Raw genomic sequence first — 18520 nt, 5'->3', positions numbered from 1 at the left:
TTGAACGGCAGAGTGACGCATGCGCAGAATCTCATTCCCCGGCACATGCGTACAACAGCCCAACTTCTCACGCGCTCTACGCCCCTCGGGAGCGGCGCACGCGCAGGGCTGCTCTAACGTGGGACCGCTGCTCACTTTCGGCTCTCAGCGAAGCTGGGGCGGTGCTTTTACGGCAGTCGTAAGTGAAGTGTGCACGACAGCCGCCGGCGTCGGAGTGGAGGAAGCAGGGGGGGCCTGGCTTTGTCTGTAAGGGCGGGGGCCCCGGGTTTTTTTTTGGGGGCGCCGTGGGCCGGAGTTCGGGGGCCGGTGTCCTGGTGGGGGGCTGCGGGGAGGGGGGTTGGGGCCCGGGGGGGGTTGGCGCGGGGTGGGAGGGGGAGCTGGGGGGGGCTGCGGAGGACACGGGTTGCGGGGGCTCTGGCTCCGGAGTGGACGGCCGGTAGGTGTCTTGGGGGGGCTGCGGGGAGGGGGGTTGGGGACGGGGACGGGGGGGGTTGGCGCTTGGGGTGGGAGGGGGAGCTGGGGGGGGGCTCTGGCTCCGGAGTGGACGGCCGGTAGGTGTCTTGGGGGGGCTGCGGGGAGGGGGGTTGGGGACGGGGACGGGGGGGGTTGGCGCTTGGGGCGGCGTGGGAGGGGGAGCTGGGGGGGGGCTCTGGCTCCGGAGTGGACGGCCGGTAGGTGTCTTGGGGGGGCTGCGGGGAGGGGGGTTGGGGACGGGGACGGGGGGGGTTGGCGCTTGGGGCGGCGTGGGAGGGGGAGCTGGGGGGGGGGCTCTGGCTCCGGAGTGGACGGCCGGTAGGTGTCTTGGGGGGGCTGCGGGGAGGGGGTAAGCTGGGCGGGCCGGGGATGAGTTTCCGGTCAGTTTCAAGCGGACAGTTTGACTGAGGGAGACTTCAGCAGGCTCATTGAAACTGGCAAGGCGGCGGCTCCGCGGGGGGGTAGGGCAAACTCTGCCTGGAAACCACCCCCCCCCCGCGTAGGGCTGTAGGGTGGGGCGAGCCTGCTGTACTTCTCGGCGTCCGGGTGGCTCTGGTGGTCGTGTCATGTGTTGGACCCCTTGTTTCCTCCCACAGAACAGCCAGTTCCAGCTGTGCGATGCGGCCGCAGCAGGCACCTGTTTCTGGTAAAGTCTTTGTCCAGCGAGACTACGGTAGCGGCACCAGGTGCCAGTTCCAGACCAAGTTCCCCCTGGAGCTGGAAAACAGGGTAAAAGTTTTGTTTTAACTTAACTTGGGTTGGGTTATGGACAGGATCAAAAAAGGCCGGAGCTAGGTGATGGGAGAGCGTACTTGCTGTGCACTCCTCCCTGCGGCCTGTGCCTGAAGAAGGGGATGTGATAGGATGTGCTCAGAATGAGTCCTGTATTGTTTACAGCCAACAATGTATGTGGTGTTTTCCCGACAACTAAGGTGACCGCTTCCTACATACTTATACAAACTACCCTGCATACGTTTTTTTTTTAAATCAGTTTGAGTTGTTCGCTGTGGGGTGGTGGTTAGAGTAGATGCTAGGGAGTCAAGACTGATTATTTTTTATTATTATTTTTCCTACTTCAGTGACTGGTTTACTGTGTAATCTTTGACAAGTGACTTTACTCTCTGTGCCTCAGTTCCTAAATCTGTAAAAGCTGTACCTACCTAACTCAGAGTGGTTAAGGCTTAAAGGGATATGCCAACTTGAAATCTAGCCAATTTTAAGAGAGTTAAAAGTAGTTTCTAGTATAACACCATACCTGAGATCTACTGCCAGTTTGGGTGGGTTTATAACATTTTCTAAAGTGAACTGGTAAAATAGAAGGAAACATCTTTTGCTCTGCTCTCTTTCAGTTACGGTGACCTTACTTGATACAAGTAATCAGAATAGATTTTTTTTAAAAATCCAGGCAAAATGGGTTTAAATTGACTCTCCCTATAATTGTTTTGCTAAAGATTTTAGGCTTCTTGAATGAGGCACTCTAGAAGAGTAATGGAGTATTAAATTAGAAATCATATTAAAAATTAATTTTAATAGTTAATCTTAAACTGCCTTTGTTCAGTGGATGGCGCTGCTTTGTCTGGGAGATGACATTTTGCCAATACTTCCTCAGCCAAGGCCTCTGCTTAGAAGAAATTTGACACCATGGGAAATGAGATTATCAAAGTAGTTGTAAACTGCATTCTGTCTTTTATTTTCAGTTAATAGGACTATGATTTAAATAGTACCAAACTAACCACAGATAAAAATGGAGCCTGCCTTCCAACCCACATTAATAATCTGACTCCTTAAATTTACAGTTGGGGAGCTGCATTTGCTATGGCCTAATCTATGTAGTCAGGCTGTCACAGCGGCATTTTTCTGGTTAGTATTTTTTAACATGTTTGAACAAAAATAGTGATAGTTTCCTCTTCCACTTCCCTGTATGCAAAATGGGGCTAATGATACTTATCACGTCAGTGAGGTGCTTTGAGATCTGTGAACACAAAGCTCTAGGTAAGAGCCAGTTTGTTTGTTTGTGATTTGACTTTTACATTACATGGTACAGGTATTCGGCTTTAATGCACAGCCCAGTTATTCTTGCTCTTAGTATAAACTGAAATGAATCCCTCGTTTTCTGTTTGCTACAATTAGTTTATAGCAGTTACTTTCTATAATTTCTGTCTTTGATTTTAGGGGGAGGGTTTTGCTCAGATACAAATTTGTAGCGGGAATGCTTAGATAGTCTCTGCACTGTACAACAGTGTGTTTCTCATGCACAAAGTATGGGAGCGCACAATGTCATCTTGAGTGCATTCAGTGTTTAATTATTAGAAAATTGTCAGAAAGATGTAGATATAGTAATGAGTGTTTTCTTGCCAGCCTAGTGGCTTGGCTGATGGGGTAATTGCAGAGGTGAGGTGATACTTTGTCACTGAGTAAAAGGGTGTGGACAGACTATATAGGAGCAATCCATAGCAGTGCCTTTCAGGAAGGCCTTCCAGTATCATGATTTGTGTTGGTAATGTAGCTGGTCACTAACAGAAGAAACTGAATAGTAGCAAGGGTGAGAATGGCACCTCACAAGCTGGATAAAATAGGTGAAAACTCTACAGTCCTGTCCAGACTGGCAGCCTTTAGGAGGTAAATCGATACAGTTCTTAAAGAGAGGTTGTGAACGTAGGAGCTCTGACTAGGGGGAAGATGATATTTATACATGAAGTTCTAGTATAAAATCTAATACGTTTTAAATATTAGTAAACAGATTCTTCCAGCTTTCGTAAGTTGCTTTATATAGAAGTGGTTTGTGTCTGCATTTGTCTGCTTTCAACTCAGAATAGCATACTATGAAAGGGATGGAGACTTTATCTAAATATCATTCTGCTACCTTGTTGCGTATCATTTCCTGTTCAGTCTTTAAAATAGAGAATGTTCAATAACCCTATAGTTTATACCAACATTCTTAAACATGCATAATTAGAATCAGAGGTGAGTGTTCTTGGTGTTATCTCGGTGTGGGAGGAGTCCTTTCATTATAAAGTCTGATTAAAGCAACTAAACCTACCTACCTAACTCTAATCTCTTACTCTAGACACTGTAAAGTCTTTATTACAAATATTGACTTTGTGCATATCAGGAATGGCTGAAACACTGAATAAGAAGCAGCGTATTAAAGCTCACACATTTATCTTAATGCGAGCTAAGGGCTAGAGCCCACATCCTTTATGCATCCAACTCTCCTGTGGACCATAATCTTTATCAAAAATAAAGAAGTAGAAATTCTGTTAATTTGTATACATTCTGACTTCTTGTCAGTTGCTCTTTTTTTTTGTTGTTGTTCATTGATCATGATTAGAAGACATTTGATTTTTGATGTGAACATCTAGACATAACAATATGCTTAAAATGCTCATTCACATCATTTATGAAACATTGATATTTATGCTTTCTGTAATCCTGAGAAAAGGTGTCCCTTGTAACAGTAACACAAACTACATCTGTTATGCCAGTGAAAAAGAAAGCATTTATTGTTGTGCAGTTATGTCTACCGCAGTCCTCTCTCATGGTGAGAAGGCTGTTCTGCTGAGCCTGCACTTCAGTGGCTTCACAAGTACCCTCTCAAGTACTTTCTTTCATTTTGTTACTGTCAATTGTAATGTTTTATTAAGCTACAAAATAACCCCTCCTTGCCAATTGCTCTTTCTTCTATAGCGGGTAAATGTCACTTTGGGTCCTGTTTCCTTCTCTCCTGCCCTGTAGGGTACACTAATCAGCTTAGTTTTTCCTTGTTAATTTTATTTATAACTTGTTTGATCAACTCTGCCATAATTATGCAAAATAGTCAAGGCCTTAAGTGAAAAATGTATTTTTGAAATCTAGAGGACCTTCCCCCTCCAGATGAGCAGTTTTCAACTAGGTTGTACTTTGAACCTAACAAGTTACACATAATGCAGTTTAAATAAGGGCAGCAAATGAGACACAGAGGATGAAGCACGTAGGTTCAACGGTGGCCTAGAAGAACTCCTTCACACCACTTAAGATGCCATCTCTTGGCTAGATGACTATGCACACAATAAATGAGTAATGTGGGAATACACATTTGATCTAATGACTTTAGATCACTTAGCTGCTATTTAACCAAATGCTACAATTTATGGAAGTAATTCGGTACCTAAACCAAACCTTTGCTCTCCATGTTGTTTGAAACTGTCTGTAGGTGACATTGCTGATTAACGGACTGTTCTAGCACAGAAGCTAGATCTCTGTATTGGGGATCAGTGAGTCTTGAATGAGAAATTTGCTGGGTTAGTCTTGTTAAACTCAATCTCTTTTGCAGATCGATAGGCAGCAGTTTGAAGAGACGGTTCAAACTCTAAATAACCTTTATGCAGAAGCTGAGAAGCTTGGGGGCCAATCTTATCTTGAAGGATGTCTGGCCTGTCTGACTGCCTACACTATCTTTTTGTGTATGGAGACACATTATGAAAAGGTGAGCCTGTTACATTTCATGCAATAAACTTAAAGCAAATGAAACTCACAATGTTGTATGTGAAAGTTATGATCTGTCAACAGGAGAAGTGTTTTGCTTTTTTACTTCGTTTATAAAGTTTTCTCCTATAACAGCGTAGTTCATCACTGTAGTACAAATACGGAATAAGCTTTCACCTGCTAGCCTAGCTTCCTGAAAAATCCTGGTCTGTTCTCCTCTCACTTATATTTGAGAGTTGCAAGTGTATATGCAGGGAATAAATGCCAACTTGAGTCACTGGTTGGAGAGTAGCAAAGAAATAAAATGTCATGTTCCAGATGTGTGAAGAGATCATCCTGCTGCTAGGATAAACTATAACCATACAAAGATAATGTGCAGTTTTAGGAGAAAAGTCAAAGATACATTTTCAACCTATCAGTCACTCAGTGTGCCCAGCTAGTTGAACCATTCCTAACCCAATCATGTTTAACTTTAAAATCCATTAGACAAACACTAAACTGGAGAGTTTTAACACTGAATGTTTATTAATTTCTTCCGGGATTAAATTACTGATGAGGAAAGATTTTAAGTGACCTGCTTAGTGCTGTTCAGAACTGCTGGCTTCCAGTCCTTCGGTGAACAACTAGATCATTCTAAATTATAAAAATGTTGTGGTCTGATACCTTCTCTTTAAAAATGAAGATTTTCTTTCTTGTTTAAACACCCTGACACACTGGCTTGAGGAACTAGAAGCCATTCATACTTTCACACCTGCATGCATCCATGCTTACATATGTGGTCTGAATTTAGTATTGGCAGTTCCTCTTTATTTTATTTTTATGCAGTCTGAGTTCACAAAGCCAATGAGTAAATGGCCAAGTCAGTATCTGAATATATTCAGCATCCCTTCTATAAATGAAAGGAGAGTTTAAAGAAGCCTGATAATTTAATATTGCTGACTTGAAATAAAAACATGTTCCAAATCATTCTATTCATGATTACTGCTATATATTATATATGAACAGAAGCCTTTTGCCATCCCTTCTGAGCTGGGTGATAAATTGTGCTTGTTTGCGATATATTTTATTTATCTAGATCTCTTTGGCCTATCTGATGTAAGAAGAGTGACTTTTTAGACCTTAGGCTGCACCAGCTGAAATGTCTTTTTACAACTGAGAACTAGACTGGGACAGAGATGGCAAGGCAGATAATTTTTCTTTTCAAATCTCATTGGAGAAAACAGCATTCCTGGGCATGCTAATGAGAACAGAGCAAAGAGATGGTTAATTCTTGTGACTAGCTCTCTCTAACTTTTTGTGTTTGTTGCACTTACTACTATACTGTGTAATTTGTTTGAATATCTAGTTGGTTTTACAAACAACTTTTTTGACCCTCTCAAAATAAAAGATTGATTTCCATAATGCGATCATCTTGCCATTTTCTTTAATCAGTATAGATTTCTAAATACGCAATATTGTAGCTAAAACCTCACCAGAAAGCTCCTCCATCAAAACTTACATTTGATTAAACTGAACTGGAGTGTGTCCCTAAGTAGTAACCCTTAGCAGAGTATGGATGGATGCATTTCAGGAATTCTTTATTTGAAATCAGTCATGCAGTCATTTTGTAAGAGACTTAAGTAGTAATGGATTGTGGAGATGGATATGCCATCTCTAGTTTCCACTTCTTGCGGCTTGACTGAGCAGGAAATGGGAGAGTTGAAGAGATCTGAGCTGGATATCTTTATGGCATGCTTGCTTCCATTATGTGTTTGAAGAAGGCTGACACACATCTATTGAGAGAGAAGAAACAAAACTCTGACTAGTAAAAGCTTCCTGAACTGGAACGTTGGGAGGTTTCCGTAAATCTGAAGGAGCAGTGTGTGTGAGAGACCAAAGTGAAACTTCACACTGCTAATAAAATACAAAAGTCATTCAACTAAGACTGTTTCAGAGATTGCATTGGTTTTCTGCTGTTACTATGTGTAGTCTGTTCTCTTAAAACAAGATGCTCTTTACTTTATATATACATATAATCTGAATTTCCAGAAGTCAGTTGCATTATGCAGAGCTTTATATTTAAGGTGTCCTTGGTGAAATTACTTCCTTGGTTTGGTCCTAATCTGGATGCCTTTCTGGAAGATTTGCTTTAGTCAAACACAAGTTACTGGGCTCCATTCATGGGTAACTGGGTGAAATTCTATGGTCTATGTTAGACAGGAAGTCAGACTAGATTATCTAATGGTCCCTGCTGGTGACTATTAGATCTCATATCTCTGCAAGTATTTTAACTTTTCTTGACCCAGTATATATGCAGACTGAACATTCCCACTCTCTGGTATTTTTATGTTCTAGAACCCTTTTCAGTTTATTTCCCCACCTTTCTTTCTAATGTCTCTGAAATATTTAAAGAGACGCATGACTCAGTGGTTGTGGAAATACCATAAAACTGGTAGGACTAGTAATGTTGGAGCTTAGCCAACTGCGAAAGCTGGGTTTGATCTCGTTTTAGGGTTCTGTTCTTTTTTATCAAATAACTTCAAGTACATAATTCATTGAAAGCTATCAGTTTCCCAAACATTTCTGTAATGAAGTGACAAAAACACCACCATCTGTCTGAAAGCCTGTCCTGTGTTTGCATTCAGTCTACTAACTTATCAGTGTCCTATCTGGGGCAAAGTAGACTGAACCTGTATGAAGCAAGAAGTGTATGGCTCTTCTGTTTTGACTTTAACAATCAGTGTGTGAACTATTTGGATCAAAGCGTTTGGAAATGTTACTATATAAAACTAGTGCAGTCTGTTTGCCTTGGCTTACACACAGGCCAAAACCGCAAGTTAGCACTCGCCTCAGGCACTATTTCGATAAGAGCAATGCTCTGTGCTAACATGCAGAAGGATTCATTTAAAGGAATGCTGGCCTGGAACGACTCCTGTTCAGACAGGTGACAACTGGTACATCACAAAGGTGACATGCAGGGAAAAGCAGTAGCTACATTGTTGATCAGCAGACATATACAGAAATAAGCAGCTACCCCAGGCACTGGGTACTCCTGCCGTCAGTTATTTGAACAAAATATAAAATAGCAGTTTTACACCCCACCCAACAACCAGCAGAATTCAACCCCTTCAAAACTGCCCTCCCTCATCCAAGTGTCACCCCCCATTTAATGCAGCAGGACTTATTGGATTAGGAGATAGCAATGGCACCTCTAAGTGTTTGAAGGGTGGGGGAGAAGAGTGCTAACCAGTAAATAGACTGTTGGACTGGAGGAGTAGAAGCAGTAGAACAAATGGCACAAAGAAGGCTTGATGCTTTTCAATATTTTCATCAGTGATCTAGAAGTAAATACAAAAACACTACTTGTGGAGGATACAAAGATTGATGGAGTGGTAAATAATGAGTACAGGGCAGTCTCTCACAATGATCTGGTAACCTGGGCCCATTCAAACAAAATGTATAATTTTGCGTTTAAACTGTTGTAAAAAATCATCCAGAAATAAGGAATGCAGGCCATACCCACACACAGTGGGGACTGTATTCTGGAAAGAAGTGACTTGAAAAAGTATTTAGGGATCATAATGGACAGGCAACCGAACGTGAGCTACCAGCACAGTGCTCTGACAAAAAGGGCTAATGTGATCTGTGGATGTATGAAGAGGGGTGCAGTGAATAGGAACACAGAGGTGGTTTCTCTTTACCTCTGTATGTGGTGCTGGTGAGACTGATACTAGAATGCCACGTACAGTTCTAGTCTCAACATTTTAAAAGGGATGTTGAAAAATCAGAGCAGATACAGAGAAGAGCTGCAAAAATGATTTGAGGGCTGGAGAAAACTCCTTATGGTAAGAAACTAAAGAGTTTAATCTCTTGTCAAAAAGAAGATTGAGAGGTGACTTGATTAGTGTATTCAGTATCTTCCTGGGGAGAAAATACTAGGTACTAAAGGGTGCTTTAATCTAGTGAAGAAAAGGCAAAACAAGAACCACCAACTGGAAGCTGAAGCTAGACAAATTCAATTTAGAAATAAGGCTTAGCAGTGAGGATGATTAACTACTGGAACAAACTACCATGGGAGGTGGTGGAGTCTCCATCTCTTGATGTCTTCAAATCGAGATGCCTTTCAGGAAGTTATACTTTAGCCAGACACAAGTTGTTGGCTTAATATAAGGATAACTGGGTGAAATTTAATGGCCTGTGACATACGGAAAGTCTGCCTAGATGATTTAATTGTCCCTTCTGGCCTTGAACTCTCTGAATCTGTGGAAGAAGCATGTAAGGGGAAAACAGTTATTTTTGGAGTAGCTAAGATCAGCACTTTGTATTTGGCAGTCTGTTATTAATGGGAAATTGACATGGAAGGAAAGGGGCCTCTCCTCTCTTTTAGAGTCACACCATGACATATAGTAAGCAAATTGCTTTGTGAGTAATTTAAACTGCATATTTTCATAGCACTATACAGATCTCTCTTTTCCAGGCTATACCCTATATTAACCTCTTGTAGCACAGACACAGTATTATACAAATGTACCCGTCGGAGAATCTTGTTACAATACAGCTGTCTCCTGACCTCCTTGCAATATAGTTTCAGTGCTGGTATAGACAAGACATTATCCATGTATCCTTCCCACCTACTCCCCGCCAAAAAAGAAGAAAAAATAGCCTAGCTATGCAACAGGGCTACAGTCCCAGCTGTGTTAGAGTGAAGCTGTGTTATTAGGTCTCCCCTGACCTGGTTGTATTTGTAGTGTAGATGGGGCTTTTAAAGGAAGGCTGATGTGAAAACTCAAACAGAAAAACTATAAAGTCTCTGTGTTCTCTCACCAGGTTCTTAAGAAAATTGCCAAATTCATTCAGGAACAGAATGAGAAGATCTACGCACCCCAAGGCCTCCTCCTGACGGACCCCATCGAGAGAGGACTAAGAGTTGTATCTTTTTATGGCTTCTTAATCCTCTTCAGAATTCTGTCTTCAGAGCAGTAATAGTGCATCTTACCTCACAAAGGCTGCATTGCATGCTGCAGGCACCCATGATTCTGTGATCTTACAAAACACATACTCCTTTGTGTTTATAATGTCTCATGTGTAACGTACTCAGCTGTTCCTCTCAAACTTTATTCGGATAAAATTACTATCTGTTTAGAAAGTCTTTTTAATAAAATATGAATTTGATAAATCTGTTCCTTGGAGCTCTCTTAGAAGGGTGCTATTCAGAAGCAGAGTATCTTCCTTCAACCTCTGCTACCTCTGGAAGAGGCAACTTAGCCATTTAGAAAGGCTAGCTGACTTCCTAATAGAAATAAAACATGGAATGTAAATGCTCTGTAGAATTATTTTAAATGTTGGTCTTGGCTTAGAAACAATGCATTGTTGCTCCCACCTGGTGCCTATGGTAAAATCTCCACCACAACTTGCCTGAGTGATGAGGTCTGTCTCCCTGGATTTTGCTCTTGGCTACAGCTGTTCTCCCTACAATTTTTCTTCTAGGCTTTGGACCTCACTGCAAATGGCTTAGCATTCATTCTAGTTACCATTTTTCTTGGTGGTTGTGGGGGCATCTTGTAGCAATAAAAGAGGAAGTATGAGTAATGCATTTCATCTGTCAAGAATTCTAAACTCAAAGCCCCTTTGAAATGCATAGGCTCATAGTGTGTGGTGAGCTGTCATCCTAATTAATTGCAGTTCCTTGAGTTTATCTGAGTAGTGGCCCAAATAGCTTACAGCTGTCAGTTGTGTAATTTCATTACCCTTGATGTACTGTGCGTGTTTTTGGGAACTGTAAGTACAGAAAAATGACTTGCATTTGGTAAACAGACATGTAAATAGTGATTTTAATTTGGTAATTTGATTAATAGTTGAACAGTGGAAGAGTGCAAAGCAAAAACTTGCCTAATGACCAATCTCTTTGTTCATAAGAATGTTAACAGTTTCACTGCAATATTACAAAGTCTTTATGCCTCTGAACAGACGTTTTTAAAGGCAAGTTGTAGCACAGGCCAGAATGCAAAGCCAAAAAAAATTCCCTCTGTAATGGCAGATGTGAGGCTGAAAGATCAAGTGCTCCACTGCGTTGCTTTGTTTCACTTGCCTGTTTTATCTCCATGATATTTCTATATAGCATGTTTTCTTAACAGCCATGCTGTGCAGATTGAAATTACCATTTACGAAGACAGAGGACTGAGCAGTGGAAGATAAAACTAAGGAGTCTAAGGTAAATATTAACTTTGCATTAGATGTCAGGTCAATAACCTGCTTCTGTAAATTCAGAAGATGCAGGTCCTCTCCCCTGCGGAGACTGAATGTTTATCCAACCACTGCATGTAATCATGAGGCTTTTTAAATAAATCTTATGTGTGGATTAGATTTTTAAATCCCAACGGAAGTTGTAAAAACATCAATACTTGGCAGCATGGTGCTGAATGATGATGTACTTCAGATGACACCAAATTTAACCTTGATGAAATCCAAGATTTTAATTACTTAAACATGCATAAACTTAAATCTAATTTATGCCGTACTGCATCAAAAATCATTATCTCACAGGTTTGGTAGATCAGTAGATCCCGATTCTGCTGAACAGTGCAGAACTTTAAAAATTATGTTTAAAATGTAATGATTGAATTTAATCACTGTTTAAATGGCTCTTCTGGATTTCAGAATGACTTTTACTTATGGCATAAGGTGATATGGGACTCCCATTCAGTCTTACATGCTAACATTGCAGTCACACTACTTGTGCGAATGTCATCAGCTCTTTCAAGCTAAGCAGTAGAGTCAACCCTAGTCAGTACTAGGGTGGGAGACATCTAAGAAAAATCCAGGAGCTGCAAGATGTAGTGTTGGCAATTTAGTAGGTGCTGGTTGCTCCCCATAGTCAGTACTGAATCAATTGCCACCGCCTGAGGTCAGGGACTCTGTTGCTGGAGCTGCCATCTTCTGCTTAAAGCTTCCTCTGGCACTTTTCATCGGAGTCAAGATATTAACCCCTGTATCCTGACTCAAATTCCAATTGGAGTAGTTACATCTTACCTCCATCAGGGTTACCTTTTTGGTTCAACTGGATGGAGTATTCACTTCCTGTGCACTGCTAGGTCACTGCATTTCAATGCTGGTTGAAGTGATCCCCCATTTCTCTCTTTGTGACACTTCATGTTTGTAAAGCACTTAGTGCCTCCCACCCAAAGATCTCAATCTCAGTACAAAGTATTTTATCTGCTGGCCTGAGTAGGAATATCTCACAGCAGAAGCCAGATTCTACTGAACATGTAAAGTTGAATTCCTCCCAACACACTTCCCTCCTTTGCTTTGCTGGGTGCCTCTTGATTAACCTGTACCTACAATTCTTCTAAATGGGATTATTTTCACTGAGGCTTGTCTGCACTGTGCATAAAGCATATTAGAGAGCTTTACAAATCACACGCAAGTAACATGCTATGTCTAGTTGCCCCATGGAGACCTTGCTGGTGTGAACTAAAAGATTGCGTATTTTTTAGTTTCCCCCCCCATCAGGGTCTACATGGGGCAGTTAGAGAGCACAGCATGTTAGAGCACTCTACAAATCACACCCCTCTAATGCGCTTTGCCAGCACCATGGAGACAAGCCCTGGGGCGTGGTCTATGCTACAGATTTATGTCGGTATAACTACATCACTCAGGGTATAGAAAATCTGCTCCCCTGAGTGATGCAGTTATACGGCCCAAACTCTCGGTGAAGACAGCACTCTGTTGATGGGAGGGCTTCTCCTGTCGACACAGCTACTGCCTCTCAGGGAGGTGGAATATCTACACTGACAGGAGACGCTCTCCCATCAGCGTGGGTAGCGTCTTCACTAAGCATTACAACTGCATGAGTGCAGTTGTGCTGCTGCAGCGCTGTAAGTGTAGACAAGCCCTGAGAGGCTCAGCAAGCCATGATGGGAGACGTTCCTAGACCAGAAGTCTGAATACTCTTTTAGCTGCACAATAAGCTGCAGGATATCAGAGTAGTTTGTAACAATGTGTTACTTAGAGATGACTCTTCTGATTTAGAATGTCCAAACTGATTGCTCTAGTTATTAGCACTCTGGAGCCTGATACGCTGTGTGATTTTTGTTTTCTGCCATTGGGAGTAAGTTTGTTTTATCAATTGCAGCTGCATCTACTTGGCACAATCCATTTGTCGTGACTCATTTCACAGCTATTATTGCTAAATGATGTTTTTCCTAGGTGGTGTAGGTTTTGAGCAATTACACGCAAGACCCTACTCTATCAGAGTTCAAACAACTGTGAAATTTCTAAAATGGGGAAAGATTTACATTAGAAACTTCTGGATAGTTTCATGAATTGCAAATATTTTTGTTCAGCACAACTTTGTTTTTGAAGCTGCATATGTATTAGGAGCATACCTAATAAGACCCTTGCTCCATATTGGGCATCTGTCTTCCCAAACTTAACCCACCAGCACCCCCAGCCTGCAAAGTGTCCTAGACCATCTGTTTGACTGCTGAATAGCGCATGTGGGCTACATACACAGTTTAGTGAGAGAATCTAGAACAGCAGGGAATATGCCTCCAGCTGAAAAAGGATGCACTTTCTAGGTAAGATTCTGATTTCAGCAACATCAGTGTAAATTCAGAGTAACTCTCACTGGTATTGCTAATATCAGAATCTGACCTGCTGATTCAGTGATCCATTGAAGAATCGTTTGGTGGGGAGTCAGGCTCTGAGCTTACTCAACAATGTTGAGAAATTGCATTCATGCAGTCCCTCCAGCCAGTCACTGCCACGAACTTGCATCTTACGTGCCCATGCTAGGAGCAGAGATGCAAATTGCCAGTTGCTCTTACCAGTATACACTAAATATTCCAACTCCTGGATACTTTAGCTGTAAGTAAACTCTAACTTTGATTGCTTTGACTGAAAAGACCATGATCTGAGAGACTTCTGACTGGTTTGTCTGAATCTTCTTGCAGGTCCCTGTGGGAGATTTTCAGAGGTAGAAAGGGGAAGTGGAGTTGAGTACCTACCTGCTCTTTGTGCCTCAGTAATCTTCCCCAGCAGAGCGTGGTCATCGCACTCTGCACAACCAAAATATCTGAGTGTCCCTCACCAAGTCTGCTGAAAATATTCAGTGTTCAATTATGAAAATTGGATTAATTTGCATTAAGTTTAGAACTACATAATTAGTATCCTTATTGGCTTCCAAAGTACTTTACATCTACTCCTTAAACCTGGACACACACATTTGTATTGAGTGGCAGCCAAAGGCTCCAGATGAAATTGAACCCCTTGTGCTAGGTGCCATACAAACACATACAGACCTAGTCCCCTGCTCCAAAGGGGGTTACAGTCTCACTTGTTACAGTGAAAGGGGGAGGTGTACTAGTGGCCTGCCCCTTTAAGGGCCAGAGGCTTGGGGCCAGCCAGCCCTGGCCAATTGTCAGACTCACCTGGGAAGGGAGTAGGTAACTGTAAAAACCAGCAAGTGGCTATGTTGAGTGTGGATGGCTGGGGAAGCTTCAGGAAGGGATGGTGGCCTGCAGTAGTCCCTGAAGAAGGAAGACTCCTGGTGGTAAACTTGGCAGGATAGGAAGCCCTACCTGGAAGCGCTATCATTTGTGGTCATTTGGACGATAGACGCAGCTCAGAACGAAGGGGTAAAGCCTCACTTGGTATGGCTGATAATTCTCAAGGCTCCTGAGAAAGCCAGCTGCTTATAGGACAAATGACATGGTAATGGTAGTGCGGTCTTGTGGCCACAGAGGTAGCTGTTTCACCATGTGATGGTTCCAAATCACTTTAACCTTTTCCTTAAACAAATTAAACTCTCCTGGCTGCCCAGTCATCACTGGTTGACTGATTGTACATGCCACAGCAGAAGTGGGTCCTGAGAGGATAATGGCTTTATGGATTAAGATGAGGAGGATGTTCCATGCATAAGACTTACTGTAGAAGAAGCAGTGAAGTGGGCATGCTGGCCTCATTGGCAGAGGATGCAGGGGCGACACCAAGGAGTATTACTCCCTGTCTTGCAGAAGGGGACCTACAGGTGAAGGCACTTGCCAAGTTAGTGGCACAGCTGGGAATAGCACTCTGAGTGCTGGCTCCCAGGCTCTTATTGTGAACCATTACACATGCTACCTCCTCTGTGCTGCAGTACTTCTGGGAGAACAGATACTGTTATGTAATGGTGCCATGCATGGTTTGCTGTAGTGTCCCTAATGTTGTTAAACTTGTTCTGTCTTGCTTTCTAGCTCCCAGCTAGGTGGTGGACTTGCTGTACCAAAAGGTCCACCTACCTCCTGTCTAGAGCATCATTCCTCTCTGTTGCCAGATCCATGGTGCCATCCACTAAAGGACTAACTTCCTAGACCTCTGCCCCACATGGGGTGACCCTCTGGCTGGTCAGCATCCATTTTGTGTCCTTATGGCAAGCTTTAAGTGATGGGATCATCTTAATTTCTAAGGGAAAGACAGTTGAGCTGTTTGCACTTGAAATTTAACTGGTGGATCAGCCACCTGAGAGCAGTACTGTTCCTTCACAGCCACTCAGGCTTTCCTATACATCAGACAGACTTCAGAAAGCAACAAGTCTGACTTTGGGAGTGTGTGTGTATGTGTGTGTTTCAAAAACAAAATCTTCACTCCAGAATAAGTCCTCGGGGGACCGAGAGGGGCAGGAAGCAGGTAGATATGTCCATTGCACAGAGTGCCTCTGCCTAGCAGCAAGTGACTCAAGGCATAGAGCATTTTAAGTTTCCAGAGCTGATGCTCTCTGGGAATTATAATGCAAATGCTTTTGTTTTCATGTTCTAGTTCTTCCTAAGAACCATTAGCTAACATTATTGTTGGGTGCTTTGCTCCTGCTGTGAGAATCTACTGTTACTGCGTTGTTCTAAATTCGTAGGAGGAGATAGTGTACTGCTTGTTTCATTAAGCTATGTAAGCACAATAAAATGAATGCTGAACCAATTAATGTAACCATCCCTACTCTATCCCTTAATGTTTAATATGTGAAGTGTAATAAACTTTCTTTATGATTTTATTATAAATATAATTTATAGGAAAATTTGATTTGACAAAGTACTAGATAGTGTGTAAGAGTTTCTTAACTCTACTCACTGGCAAACTGCTGAAGGGTAGAGCTGTGCAGTATGTCGTATTTCCCGTGCATAAACATTCCTCAACGTCTGTTAAAATACCTTGGACATCTTCTGAGTAAAACTTCCTACAAATCAAGTTGGTGTAATATTTTCTGTTGTCTCCTTCTCCTTTATTAAAGTGAGCTCTCTATCTGGCCTTGGCTTAAGTTAGCAGAGTCCCTCTGTTTTGGGAGCTATCATCCTTTCCCGTGGAAGGAATTAAGGGATTTACAAAAGAAGACAACTGTTCAGAACAGAGAGCATTCTGCTTTGTGATACTGTAGGTGCTAATACTGGATCTAAGCTTCCAGATCTAATTTCTCATACACTGATCTTTTTCCTGGAGGCTTGTGTAATATTTTAACTGTACAAAATACTTGTTTTTCTAAGCTGTAACTGTGTTTGCCTTTTCAGACCTGTTGCAATAATTTTGAAGACCTATTAATGGATCAATAAATTTTTCTTAAATAAACTGTCTGTCATATTTTGATACTGACATGAATCAAATAATTCCCTAAGTAAAACTGATGACTGCTCACCAAGATTCTAAAATATGTATACACATACACAGCTATCTTACAAATCTAATGAATGTTAGACATTAAGAGGGTGGGCGTTCTACTTTCTGTTAGAGTCAGATTTTTGCTTGTGTACAAACAAAATGTTAGCAGCGACAGACCTAATGTTGAGCCCACATAGGTTTCAGTCTAGTGGTTTCGATGTCTGAGGCACGATAGCTCAGGCTGGGCACCTTGATATGTTATATACACAGTGTTTGGGTATTTACAAATGTGGGATGAAACTCCAGGCTTTTATATAAGCAGCCAAGAGTCTGTGAAGTTCGTTCCCCAAAAGGGGGCTCACCAAAAGGAACAATGGATCTGTATTATAAAATTGTCTGAATTAATAAGTTGGATTTTTAACAATTGAGGACATTAATAGGCTTCTCTCTGAATAGTTTCTAGTTTTTGGTTTGGTTAAGTAAAAGTTAGGCTTTATAGAAGATAGCTGAGTCCCTCCCTGTAAGGTATACAGTAATGATCAAGGATGTGACCGCCTGCCCATCACCAACCTGGAGAGACTTGATCCTGGATTCAGAGTTGCAGCCATGTTAGTCTGTATTCACAAAAAGAAAAGGAGTACTAGTGGCACCTTAGAGACTAACCAATTTATTTTGAGCATAAGCTTTCATGAGCTACAGATGAAGTGAGCTGTAGCTCACGAAAGCTTATGCTCAAATAAATTGGTTACTCTCTAAGGTGCCACTAGTACTCCTTTTCTTTTTGATCCTGGATGCAGCAGTTTCTAGGGCGCTCAACTTGTGTATCCTCTAACTGGTTCTGGGGTGTCCTGGCTCCCCTTTGGAGAATCATGAGTTTGTAGGTCAGGCTATCAACAAATTCATAGATTGCAAGACCAAAGTGGACCACTGTAGTCATCTAGTCTGACCTCCTGTATAACAGGCCAGAAAACTTCCCCATCATAATTCCTAGAGAAGAACTGTGGATGTTATTCTCAATTATGATCTAAAAATTGTCAGTGATGGAGAATTCCTTGGTCAATTGTTCCAATGGTTATTTACTCTCACTGTTGAAATTTACACCTGATTTCCAGTCTGAATTTGTCTTCAACTTCTAGTCATTGGATTGTGTTATACTTTATCCTGCTAGATTGAAGAGCCCCTTATTAAATAATTGTTCTCCATGTAGATACTTAAACTGTAAATGAGTCACCCTCTAGTCTTGTCTTTGTAAAGTTCAATAGACTCAAAGAGCTCAATCTATCACTACAAGGCATGTTTTCTAATCTTTAGTCAGTCTTGTGGCTCTTTTCTGAACTGTCCAGTTTATCAACACCCTTCTTGAATTGTGGACTCCAGCTCTGGACACAGTATTCCAGCAGTGGTTGCACTGGTACCAAACAAAGAGGTAAAATAGCCTCTCTGTTCTTCCTTGAGATTCCCCTATTTATGCGTCCCAGACTAGCATTAGCTCTTTTGCTCACAGCATCACGCTGGCAGCTCATGTTCAGCTGATTATCCACCATGACTCCCAAATCTTTTTCAGAGTCCCTGCTTCCCTAGATCTGGTCGGCCATCTTGATTATGTTTACATTTAGCCATATTAAAATGGATATTATTTGCCCAACCAATCAAACTTGCTCTGAATCAGTGTCCTGGCCTCATTATTTACCACTCCCCCAATTTGTGTCAATCTGTAAATTTTATCAGTGATGATTTTATGTTTTCTTCCAGGCCATTCATAAAAATGTTAAATAATGTAGGCCCCAAAACTGCAGGACTGTACTGGAAACATACTCCCTCAATGACTATTCCCCATTTGCAATAACATTTCGAGACCTATCAGTTAGCCATCTTTTAATCCATTTAATGTGTGCAGTGTTAATTTGATACTATTCTAGTTTAATCAAAATGTCATGCAGTACTAAACCACCCCAGTTCAGTATCTTTTTTTCCTTTATCT

At 41.9% G+C, this 18520-nt stretch overlaps 1 protein-coding gene across 3 annotated transcripts; it reads left to right on the top strand.

The window, feature by feature from the left end:
• The first annotated feature begins 75 nt into the window (after window positions 1-75).
• GOLGA7 (golgin A7) lies at window positions 76-16509 on the top strand. 3 transcript variants are annotated; one of them, XM_077805643.1, is made up of 6 exons: window positions 76-178; window positions 1071-1203; window positions 4787-4939; window positions 9745-9846; window positions 11065-11128; window positions 15150-16509. In XM_077805643.1, the coding sequence occupies exons 2-5, from the start codon at window positions 1093-1095 to the stop codon at window positions 11110-11112; spliced, it is 414 nt and encodes a 137-aa protein (XP_077661769.1). In that variant the 5' UTR covers window positions 76-178; window positions 1071-1092; the 3' UTR covers window positions 11113-11128; window positions 15150-16509. The 3 variants fall into 3 exon arrangements, with proteins under 3 accessions (XP_077661769.1, XP_077661766.1, XP_077661767.1); XM_077805640.1 differs by having other exon boundaries at window positions 176-246; XM_077805641.1 differs by having other exon boundaries at window positions 176-246; window positions 13869-16509.
• The last annotated feature ends 2011 nt before the right edge of the window (window positions 16510-18520 follow it).

This window comes from Eretmochelys imbricata, chromosome 26 (genome assembly GCF_965152235.1).
Source record: "Eretmochelys imbricata isolate rEreImb1 chromosome 26, rEreImb1.hap1, whole genome shotgun sequence".
Lineage (NCBI taxonomy): Eukaryota > Metazoa > Chordata > Testudines > Cheloniidae > Eretmochelys > Eretmochelys imbricata.
Note: the sequence above shows the minus strand (reverse complement) of the source record. Positions and strands in the feature narration are given on the sequence as shown.

Bases quoted from the DNA above. Each gene is read 5' to 3' on its own strand.
- GOLGA7 (XM_077805643.1), top strand. From the start codon at position 1,093: ATGCGGCCGCAGCAGGCACCTGTTTCTGGTAAAGTCTTTGTCCAGCGA. The intron at 1,204-4,786 runs GTAAAAGTTTTG...TCTCTTTTGCAG, and splicing joins CCCTGGAGCTGGAAAACAGG to ATCGATAGGCAGCAGTTTGA. The intron at 4,940-9,744 runs GTGAGCCTGTTA...TTCTCTCACCAG, and splicing joins TGGAGACACATTATGAAAAG to GTTCTTAAGAAAATTGCCAA.